The 12,444-nt window shown below is 36.2% G+C and overlaps 1 protein-coding gene across 10 annotated transcripts in view; it reads right to left on the bottom strand.

Annotated features, from left to right (window-relative positions):
- FOXP1 (forkhead box P1) overlaps nucleotides 1–12,444 on the bottom strand; it is a gene marked incomplete at both ends in the record, with an annotated part of 232,567 nt that overhangs the window by 43,079 nt on the left and 177,044 nt on the right. For all 10 annotated transcript variants that reach the window (XM_084248323.1, XM_084248322.1, XM_084248325.1 and 7 more), the window contains one exon: nucleotides 7,093–7,197. In XM_084248323.1, coding sequence (XP_084104449.1) covers nucleotides 7,093–7,197 — 105 coding nt within the window. The remainder of the gene's footprint in view (nucleotides 1–7,092; nucleotides 7,198–12,444) is intronic.

The raw sequence follows: 12,444 nt of genomic DNA, 5'->3' as shown, positions 1-12,444 counted from the left end.
AAATGAAAGCAGAAGAGGAAAAGTAGAGAGTTTCCTCTCTGTGTGAGAGAGACGGAGACTATTTCAACAGCTGATTCCACCCTCAAAGTATACAGCGCACATAAAATAAATACGGGTCACAAAAATTAACAAATCATCATAACTGTCTAATACATCCTGGGCTGGCTGCGGAAAAACAAGATCATTCTGGATTTATATCTGTAAGTATGGGATTTCCTGGACAGCTAATATCCACAAACAATCAAACACAGGAGGAACACGGGGAAAAAGGCAGCATTATTTCAAATTTGAGCTGAGAGTCGTGATTTGTAAAGGGCTGAACAGGAACTGGAGTTGAAATTTGAAGCAAGGCAATTCTTCTACTAGGCACTGATGGACATTTCTCTGTTTCTCTTGGCTTCAAACAGGTTTTTAGGTCACTGGGTTTTGAATGTGATGCCAAATGAGAATCTCACTTGTACAGAAACTTTGAAAATGACAACTTAGTCCCTCAATTAAAAAAAAATAATAAAAAAAATGTAATGATAACTTCACTCAAGAGTCAGAGCTTTTTACGAGACCTGTTGCCAATATTAGTGTCTTGGAATGATCTCATCTTTCATCCTGGCTAAATTCCAACACACAATTTCATTAACCCAGGTACTGCAGGTGATAAAACTCATTTTTCCCTAAAGAGACAGCTAAAAAGTACCAGTTATACATTTATGAAGTACCAGCAATCAAAATTATGGATTTTCTAAAAGGTTTTTAACTACTTTTATTGAAAGGAAAATCGCTGTCTCAGACTTTTGTGACACTACTGCTAATAATAAATTTTATCATTTAGACATGGCCATAATATGGTAGACAGTGTCAATAAAAGTATGCAGCAAAGATGATCCCTGTCTTTTAAGTAATACCTCCTAATGACATGCCGGAAATGATCATGCGAAATACCCAAGCTAACTAATGGCTCTTAAAATGTAAGAACAACAATGTATCTGGCGATATGATATGCCAGTATACACATATGCAGTTACATGTAGAATTAATAGCATAATAGACATCCAAAATATTTTCTAATGCTTTCAAAGTCTACCAGAGAAAAATTAAATTTCATTAACATTTCTGACTAAAATCTGTCTAGTGAAAAAAAATGTGTTCAAATGTTATTTGCTTCTTTTTGAGCAAAGTGGGCCTGTTATCCTTGGCAAACTTGTCCAAACTTTTCTATCTAATATTCTATATATCACTAGAGGGCACTGTGGTATTTAGGCCACTCTGACCTCTTCGAGGACTTTGAAAGGTCTTGAACTCCTGAACAATGTCAGAAAGGTGAATGGAGAGCCTTTTGAAAGAAAAAAAAAAATTTTGGTAACACCCAATTTTTGTTTTTTTAAAACAACCGAAAATGCATGTTAAGTGGAAAAGTCAAATTCATAAAAATATGAAGCTCATTTTGGAATCGGCTGGGCTCTAATGGGGGAACATTTCATCCCCATGTTCTTGAGATTTAAATTGTGAGGCTGGAATTCAATTTGCATACACCCACATTATAAATGGCTATTCCCTCTCCATGTGCTCACATCTCCTGCACTAACTAGAGGTAATTTCGCTGCAGAACATTCAGGCGTGCAAACCGAGAGCCACAAATGGTTTTGAAACAATTTATGATATCCGGCCTCCTTCGACATGTATTAGCATATACCTGGTTTCTTTAACATACACTTTGTTTTTCCAAAACCACAAACATAGTTGCTGGAATTTCATGTGGAAGTGCTTAAGGGGCTGAAAGTTAACACCTTTGTGATCCTTGCAGCCTCACAGTGGCTGTGAAACAAAAGCCTCTTTGTCGAGGCTTTCTTGAAATGTTTTCTTAACATGTTCCAAGTAGTTTTAGGCAGGGAACTAAAGTAAACAAGATGTTACCATGATAAAAACACTTGTGAAAACATAACAGGCGCACTTAGTAGTTTCTTTCACATAAAATTCTTCACAGTTTTGAGAAGTCAAATTCACAGGATAAATTTTAAAAAGCAAATTACTAATGAAATGCCCTCTACTGTCTACAGCCCTGAACCTTTAGGAAAGGGTCAAAGTTCTACCTCCAGGCATTTTCTTTCAACATGTCTCCCTCCCTATGTCTTCTAATAAAGCAATATAAAGTTTATTTTGGCTTTAATAAAAAATCTGTACATCTGACAAAGAGGCAAAGGAATTTTTGTTTTGATTGTTTTGCACAGTGAGTTTCTTCAGGAGAAAGAACATCTGTGTGTGTGTGTACGCATGTATGTATGTATGTATGTATGTAAAGTTCCTTTCAAATGGAATCATAAATAAGGATAAATATTATGGTTTTCATAGATTTTGACCATCTAAGAGAAAAACTAGGGGAAATGGAAATAGGTTTCCCAACCACACAAGAGGACCTGATATTTGTGAAACTATGGGTCTATGTCTGATTTTACATTCTAAATTAGAAACAGGAAATGATTTAGCCTTCAAATCCACGCCCCACCTTGCCAAAGAATTATAGAGCTCTTTTTTAAAAAGATAAAAGGGAAGAATTATAAATTCATGTTTTTACTGGTAAAGATTGTGTCTTCAATCTGCTCTAAAAAGAAAAAAAAAATGATCCAAGTGGGGAGAGGGATGCAAGAAACCAGGAGCTTCAACTATCTGGATGGCACTGGGATTGTTTTTCTGTTTCTCTGAGGGGAGGATTCTAAGCAATGCAGGGCTGGAGGATTTCATTCGAGTTAGCACGAGCACCTGCTGGTATCGGTTAGCTCTAACAAATTCAACAGTCACATGGTAACTCATGGTTGATAGATTTAAAAAAAAAAATCAACACTCAAACTGCAACTTGCTTTGAGAAGAAACAGGGAAATAAATGCGTACAATAGGCTGAGTATCTGCTGATTCTGATAAAGCATCCCTCTGTTGGCTGTGAGGGAAAGACAACAGGATGGTTATTTGTACAGTATTTATCTTTGAAATCAAGGGCCCTGTGGTGTACCTCACCTTGGGAACAAACACTGCAGAATGATCACAGAAAAGTGTCAAATCTCTGGTTTTGATTTACCATCAGCTATGATATTTCTTCCTCAGGAGGGAAAAAAATATGCCTGATTCTTAGACCTCTGAGTGCCCCCTCCCTTCCCCTAACCCCTCTCTCTGTTAACAGCGACATTTTATTGTCAGTTGGGATTTTTATCCTGAATAACTGATCTTGGTCTTTTTAAAAATTACATCTTCCTAGTCTTTCTTCTGTTCAAGAAGATCAGAAAATAGTTACCAAGCAGTCATTTTCCTCTCTCGTACTACACCAAAATGCCAGGGAAGAAAAAAGCCCAAGTCCATGCAAGTATCAAAACTGAGACTAGTCAATGAAGTAACAGCCAAGACATGTATGGCTATCATCCCCAATTATGAATAAACATGAGGGCTCTGTGAATTCAAACTGAAAAATAACAACAACTAACACCCCACCAGGATAGCAATTTCTAAGGGAATGCAAAAATCATTTCTCAGCTAAAATACATGATGATATAAAAAAGGTTACCCTGGCCCAGAGGTCAGCAAACTGGCCCCAGAGACACAGCTTTTGTGCTAAAATGGCAGAAATAAGTAGCTGTGAGAGAGACTGTATGGCCTGCAAAATTCTCACAAATTTACTAACCGATCCTTTACAGAACAAGTATGTAGTGTGCCTTCCCTGCCTATGTGAGATATTTTTACCAGAAATCTAAGTTTAAAAAATTATATTAAAGAACACTCCCTTCTGACACATCAATGCTCTGTATAGTTACAATCCCTTCCCTATGGACAAGGTCAGTAGTGTTGGGTATTTTGAAATATTCCTCTTTAAAAAAATACTTAAGTAGGCAAGAAAAGAATTTTTATAGAGTGTCTGTGTGGGGTAGGCACTTTACATCAAGTACTTTTTAATTCTAACAACCCTAAGAGGTGGTTAGTGTCATTATCATCCCGAAGCATGCGTGCTGTGACTGTGGCTAAGATGCAATGCAACCAGCTCAAAGAACGCACTAAGAGTAAGTGGCTTCACTACCCGGTCTGCCCATCTTCAAGCTGTCTAAAGAAGCTCTCTACTACCATCTTAAGTAGAAAGCACATTTAATAAACTGAACTGCTTCGAACCAGGAGGTCTTCTGTTATAATTAAGGTGAAGGACTACGAAGCTAGGAATCCTGGGTTTGGACACTAACTCCACCTCTTATTAGCTGTGAGACTTTGAGAAAGCACTTCACTTGTCCGTGTGCTGCTTTCCTTAGTTGTAGGTTGAGACTAAAACAACAACATTATCACTACAAAGTGGTTGTTAGGATTCGAGTTACACATGAACAGCACATGGAACTGTGCCTGTTGCAGTTAGTGGAGGGTAAAATTAAGAGATGAGAAGACAGAAAAAAAAAAATCTATGAAGCAACACCTACGTCTATGAAGCAACACCGTTGTCGAGTAAGAGTGATTTGGAGAATTCAAGTGATACTAGAATCAATTTGCTTAAACTGTAAGAAAACAACTCTATGGGGGAATGACATCAGAGTGGCCCAAGAAAGAGGTGCTTTCAAAATGTACTAATCTGGTGATTTGAGAAGAAATGCTTGAAATAACACCTCCTGGTAACAGTGATTTCACAATGACATCACCCATAGAGGCCACATGGTTTCTGTTTGAACCAACTACAAGATGCACATACTACAGTAGGTAGCTCTTTCAGTCCATTTCAATGGAAAGCAAAGTTGGTTTCATTGAAGCCAATTTGATTGCCATTTAGACTATGAAGAGATGTGGGATACATAAATCTGCAAGAAAACTAACTTATTTTCTACTACATTAGGCAAGGTCCTGAAACCTGAAGACAACTCTGAATTCCCAGGAACAAAAATCAAGCTGTAGAGGAAAACAAAAAATCTGAATTATCCTATAAGACTAATCAGTATGTAACTCAGGAAAACATCAAGGAAATTCAGAGTTCTAAAACCCTTTTTTCTTATTCAGCATATACTCTCCCTGTCCTGGCTTATAATGTGCATTATTTATTTTGGCAATCAAGTCTCTCATCCTTAGCAACCGTGTGGTTCCTGTGCAGTCAACATCTTTGTCTGCTCAGGAGGTGGAATGTGATCAAGCCTGGCTACACTGTTGTGATTGGCTCAAAGCTAGAACACATGACTCAATCTGGGCCAATAACTGGCCCAGCACTTTTTCTGGAATTCTGGGAAAAGAGATGCACTCTGGGATTGACAAGCATATGGCACGTAAATGTGTCTTCTTCAGTTTCGCTTGGAAAGACCCCAAGAAAGGTGGCAACACACACACACACACACACACACAGACACCAGTTAATCAACAAAGGACAATGTTTCAATAATCTTGTTTAAGCAGCTGGATCCAGCCATACCTAAAGCTAGTTGTACCACTGGACTTCTTAGCTACAGGAAGCAACTGAAATCCTCCACCCAATGTGTGTAAAAGTAAGCCAGCTGAAGCTGGACTTCAATAGTTTGCAAACAAGTCTTCTAACAAATATAATTCAATTTATAAGTGCTAGGAAATAAATAAGCAACAGCTGCAGGTTCATAGTGGGCATTACTGAGCAAACATGAAGTAAGAACATGTCATGTGCAAAACCATAGTAAATAATTGATAGGCACTTTCCTATACTAGAATCAAAAACCTACTATCCTTAGAAAAGGGTTTTTTAATAGGAATCAGATTTAGGTCCCAATTCTAGTGATCTTCAGCCTTCCTTCCTTAGTACTAGATGTGAACTGAAATTGTCCTCTCTTATACAGCTATTCCTATAAGTATATATGTGTATATATAGATACACACACTCAATCTAACTGACAAGTCACTTAATAAATGATCCATACATTAAGAATTAGGGTAGAAATACTTGGGTTACTAACAAAAGTTTTTAAATGGGTCAAATTGGAAAATTGGCCCTTCCCCTTGTAACTCTTAAATTGGTATGTCACAGGTATCGTTGATAGCACTTTATAGTTCTGGAAACTTTCTAAAAATGAATTATACTTACAGATGTCTATTAGCTATTCCAATAGCCATAAAGACAGAGACAGAGACTGATCTAACAACATAAGGATCACACAAAACCAGAGACCAGCCTGCCTCTATTTCCCAGGAATCACGTGAGAGAGAAAAGCCTGGGGAGCAGGGGGGATGTTCTGATGCCCAATTTGCAAACCATCATGTACCAGATAAACAGGAATTATGTATTCTGTACAGTTTGACTGTTGCATGGTATATGAATATATTAAATATAATGTAGTATTAGAGTCAGCCCATATATCAATAATCCAATGATACCATGAACATATTTATCTGATGTCAATAATGCTGGGCAGTTTAGTCTAACTTATTTTAAAGGTACTATAGATAGAAGAAATATTAAGATGTAGTGCAGAAGCATTTCTCTATAGTTAAAAGAAGATTAATATCCCCTTTACCTATAGAGATAATTTATCAGTGCTAAAGATTCAAAAGGGTTTGACTCATACTTTAACTTACTCCATTCTCCCTATAAGTACAAGAATCTGAATAACTATCAACACCATTAAAAAAAAAGACAAGAATCAACTTGTAAGCAGTTCCTCAGCATCCATTTCTTACATTTTTAAAAGCATTTCTATAAAAACAAAGAAGAGGAATCACCCAGCTGCATTTGGCCAGTAATTGACACCAATTTGATAAAATAAGAGGTAGTGCACATGTCATTGATTTAGTATGTAGAGACAGGAATAAAAGTGAAAACTAAATTACTTCAAGTTTAAAAGTGAGAGAATTTTAATTTAATCACTGTCATTCTGAAAAAAGTGGGTAAATACAGGCTCTTACTACAAGTACAAAAACTGCCCTTGAGTGTAAATCTTTGCCTCTTTACAAATACTCTCGAGAAATTTTGTAACTCTTCCTATGACACCGCGCTAGACCTTGTGATTTAGAGTTCACTCTCAAAATGGTGATGTGAAACCCTCCATCAAAAAGGCACTTTATGAAGAAAAGCATGAACAGCGGGAGGTGATGGCTATGTAAAAGAAGAAAGCAATATAAAATCATTCTTACTTTAGAAATGATTGGAAATCTTCGCACACTGCTTCACAGCCAGGCCACTTACATACACCATGTCCATAGAGAGGATGGCTATGGGGATGCTCCTCGTGGGACAAACTGAAAAGAAAAAACAGAGGCCAAGAAAATGAATTTGCTGCCAAGAACCATCCCACCAGACATAAAAGGCAAGAGGAACCCACGTGGCCAAAAGCGGACATGAATGAATTCTTTCCCCATGGAATTTACTAATTACTTCTGCATTGCTATTTAAAAGCAGGAGTGAAATTCCAAAATGTGAATAGTCCAATGTTAGAAATATACCAGCATGCATGGAAGGGTTTGACAGGCTTTTGTTAGAGGCAAAGCTTTCTACTCAGACTGTGAAGGATTCTTTAAAAAGCTAGAACTTTTCATTTAATGTACATAATGAAAATTATAATACTGTACTTGATTTTGAGAGATTCTTGCTGTTTCCTACCCAGAACATTACATTTTTGTTTCCTCCCTTCCACCACAAATGGCTTCCCCATAATTGTATAATTTTTTCACAAGTGAATTTTACAAAGCAAAGAAGAATATAATTAAATAATTCAGAATAATGAAATAATTTAGAAAGACAAATATAACCAAGTAGGCTATATTCACAGGACATGATATTCCTAAACTTACTGCCACCAAGAATGAGAGAAAACCTGGCATGGACAAGAAGGGGTTAACCCTCCAGGGAGGTTCCAATCAATATGTAATGATTGGTCACACAGATCGAGTCATGGGATGCTCTGAATCACACCATGTGGTGCTTGAGGAAGTGTATCTGTTGCACTTGCTGATGAACCATACTCTCAAATATTTTCTCTATTTGATTTCTGCATCTAGACTTCTTTCAGACAAATTATTTTTATAGTCATTTCCATAACCTCAGAATCCATCAAACAGAAATGTAAAACTAACATTCAGAGTTATGTTTTGTACCCAAGCACATTTTCCTCAAGGAAAGAACAATTTTGCAACTTACACTACTGGCTCTGCCTGACTTTGAACTTCAAGCAGTGAAATATTACTACACACACACACACACACACACACACACACACACACACACACACACGAGAACTGTATTTTAGGTTACGACCAAGATATATATGCATATATTTTATCGATTCACATTCACAGAGCACTTATACACAAATGCACTTGTTGTGCACTTATAATTACTCCACGTTTAGCATATTATGAATACAACCTAAAGGGTATTAATGGTAAACACACCTATATACAGAACTGTATCTTATCAAAAATCAATACTAGGCTACCCTGTGACTTTCGACTGATGTTGCTGGAAATCTAGTGTAAGCTGAAAATAATAAGCTATTTTTGCTTTAAAATAGAAATCTGGGAACCAAAGAAATCTGCAGAAAACTGACTTTCTATGAAAGCACTGAAAGGTGCCCCTCATGAAAGAAAAAACATAACACCAGTGAAGTAAGGCAGCTCTACTGAGACTTACAAAGCCCAGTGCTAAAAGGATATTCTCTAAGCAGTTAAGAGGGTAAAATTCCACCAGACCAGAAGAAAGAATTACTACCTAACCATATTCATCTTCAGATATTTCAAAGAATGAAATATGACACAAAAATAGAATTTTTAAAAATCACCGACAATATCTGAAATTAAAGAATTCTTCAATAGTGAAAGAGTTCTTGAATACGCTCAGTGAAGGAAACTATTTCAAAAGAAAACTTCCTACCAATAACTGGAAAAGGATTATAACCATAAAAAGTTGGCTTTATCAATTTTATTAAAATGACTTAAAGAATTTTCATAATTTTAAAGAATTAATACATATTTGTTATAGAAAACTTAAAAAATATTGGGAAAAATCACCCTCAAACACACATTTTTAGTGAAGGCATGAATATTTATATCATTCTTTTATATGTAACATAATTTTGTAGTTTCTCACGTAACAACTAGTCTTGTAAACCTTTATCTGCTGATGTTTAAGTTTACTACTGTATACCATCTCAGTGAGCTCTAGTTACATGCTAAAATTTATCAAACCACTCCTCAATTTTGGACATTGAGATTTCCTTCATGCTTTCTATATTTATAAATAATGTTAGAAATAAAATTAGCAGGCTAAACACCCCAGTCTATTACTGATTTTCTACCAGAAGATAGACTCACAGAAATGAAATCACTCAATTAATGAGTACAAAGTTTTAAAATTCACGATGAATATTCTATCAAGTTGCTCTTGCCAAGTACATTCTTAGCCATTATACATATTTTGTGCAGTTCTTTAAGATGGAAGCCAGGAGCCTCAACTAGTTAGGATATAAAATTAATGCTACTAGTTAAAAACTGCAAAGGGAACAATCGTATTGGGAAGGATAGAACTGAACACGGTAAGCTGAATGTTGTGGATATTTGTGCTGATTCTCAGTGATGCACGCCTGAAACCTGTATGATACTGCAGAGCTGCTTCGATTAAAAAGAATAAAAAAAAAAGCAAGTGGTATGTGCTTCTACTGTGTTTCTTGGATAAAGGCGAGTATTATGAAAATAAAGTGTAAAAGAAGATAATGTGTTCACCAGAAGAATTTAGGATTAGAAATTAGATGAGCTAACATTGTGTATGTCACCCTTCTAACCCCACCCCACTTTTTGGTTAATCTATCTGTGTTGGCTCCATGACCTGAATAAAAACTACTCTCTTCTAACAAATTTATTTTCAGTTCTTCTTAGCATCCTTGCTTCAAAGGAAGGACACGCTACAACTCATAAGACAGAGGAACTAGTTATTCCTGAACACTAGAGAAACTCAAAACTCACACCCATACCATATTTCCACACGCAGACCTTTTGAAAATCTGCCTCTACACGAAGACCCTACTTTTTATTATGAAAGATTACATATTCTTGTTTCTATTTTTTATTTTTTAATTTTTTGTAGAACTGGTGTATAGGCCAGAGGTACAGGGAGTGAGAGGATTCACCAGAGACAGAATGGGGAGAAGAACAGGCAGATCTGAAATACACTGCTAAGGAGAGCAGCAGGTGAGAGAGAAGAGGTCTGCTGCGCCACAGGTGGATTAGCTCCCTACCCAGGGATCGAACTCAGGCTGTATAATGGTGAAAGCACAGACACTTAACCCCTAGGCCACCAGGGAGGTCCCATTCTCGTTTTTAATAGTTCACATAGTATCAAGTTGGTTACAGGAGAAAGTCCATTCTTTACACATCCCATGCCACACCTAACAACTCCTCCCCTTCCTATCCCACCTGAGACAACACTATTAACACTCAGGTACATTGCTGGTTGCTTTTTTCTTATAATGTATTATCAGTTTTGAAAATGGAAACAGCCCATGTGCACGAGTGTCACTTGCTTTTCCTGTTTAATGTGTAATTGGAGACTTTTAGGTACACAATTTTCTGAAATCAAGGGTTTGGCTTTGGAAGGAGAAGAAAGACTAGCAGGGGTGCCCATCAGAGCACTCTCTGGAAAGACATAGGAGACTCTGACAGTGATTGACAGAGGCATTGAGGAAAGGTAATTTTTACCACATGATTCTGTGTGTCTTCTCAAGTTTTCATTTTGTGTCCTTCAGGGATTATTTGCTGTGCAGTTGCCAATTTTTCATATATGTAAACATACACATACATAAACCCACATGAAATAGTGAAGCACTAAGAGGGGCTGGATTTCCAGCAACCATTTGCTCGCACAGAGGCATGAGTGCCATAAAGTTTAAGCATGCGGCTGGCTGTCTTGTCTCTGGCCTTCCCCCCTAATCCGTAGGACTCACCTCCAAACACTGCCAGCTGTATTTCTGAAGGGGAGCTTTTCTGTCACACCAGAAAACAAGAACAAGCTCTTACAAAAGTGATGTAAACCAATGTTACCTTAAATAAATAATTTTTTTAAATAGTAACAATTTAAATGGTATTAATTTAGAGCTATATTTACAGAAAGAACTAAGGTGGGAAAATTGCTTCATCATTTCAATAAATTGTTCCAGGGCAACTCACCAATGTGAGAACTATGACTGCTTTCTGTAAAGCTGCCAAGGATGGTAATGAATAAAGACATATTTGGTTTTGGAGGGATTTAAACAAGTTTGCCCCAAAATCAAACTTTTAAAAAATCAGGTAAATTGTTTAATAAAGTGTCTTTTACTATGAATTTCTAGTTTAAAAATTCCTAGGGACAGTGGCTATATCTAATTCATCTAGACATACTCAGTATTTCACACAGAGCACAGGCTCAATAAATGTTAGATGGATTCATGAATGAACAGGCAATAAGTATATTATTCCACTTAGGTTTTGTTTAGATATATACTCAGTTACTGCTTGTCTTTCTTTTTAAATTGTTGAACATAAACATCAGATTGATGCTAACCCATGAAGAAACAGTGATTTGACATTATTAATTTTATTCCAAATGTAAATAAAATGTAAGAAAAGCCAGTTGATTTAACTTCTCTTGATAAATAAAAACGACAAATATTTTAAAAAGGATAGTGATAGTATTTCAGATTAGGAAAATGTATATACATAAATACATAATTTCTGTTGTTATATTAAATACAATGTTTTCAGTAGGATATGTTAGTCTCGCTAATACTTAGTACTTTCTTTTTATTTTTTCTGTATGAGAGTATGACAGTCAAAGTCTTAACTAAAATAATGATCATTCTGAGAAGATTTTATATAATGGTTATGATTTCTTAGTAGTGGCAGTTCACAATTATGGTTTCAAGTTCACTATAACTAAAACTTGAAACTAGAATCATTGAATAAATTCATCTGCTAAGACTAAGAGAAACTTTTCATTTTCAGATTGTAGCCTTAAGTGGCCCTTACACTAATAATCCTATAAACTAATTTTCCCGCGGTAACCAAGAGGTGATAAAGAGGATAGTGATGACTCTAAGGTATTTCCTGCTGACTTAAACAATTTTCTTTTCTCCTGTAGTCACATGCTCAGTTTTCCCTGTGTCCTGACTCAAGTTCTCATGTTTGTGTTCTAGATCTCTTCACTTTTTCCCTCCTTTTCCAAACTTGGCTCTTTACTTCCTCCCTAAATTTTGGGTTCATCTATAACAAGGCTACACATATACTTCCTCCTCACCATGCCCCAAATAATCAGAAACTTATAAATTGTATCCTATGTTACTGCCATGATTTTGAGAAATAAGTTACAGAAGGCTATTGGTTATTCTCTATTCACTCAAAATTGTGCTGCGTATTATTTTAAAACACTTTTATTGAGATACAATTCATACACCATAAAGTTTACTCTTAGATGGTGATTTTTGAATATATTTAGTTATGTAACCATTACCACAATAATTT

The sequence above is a fragment of the Talpa europaea genome (genome assembly GCF_964194135.1).
Source record: "Talpa europaea genome assembly, chromosome: 11".
Classification (NCBI taxonomy): Eukaryota; Metazoa; Chordata; class Mammalia; order Eulipotyphla; family Talpidae; genus Talpa; species Talpa europaea.
Note: the sequence above shows the minus strand (reverse complement) of the source record. Positions and strands in the feature narration are given on the sequence as shown.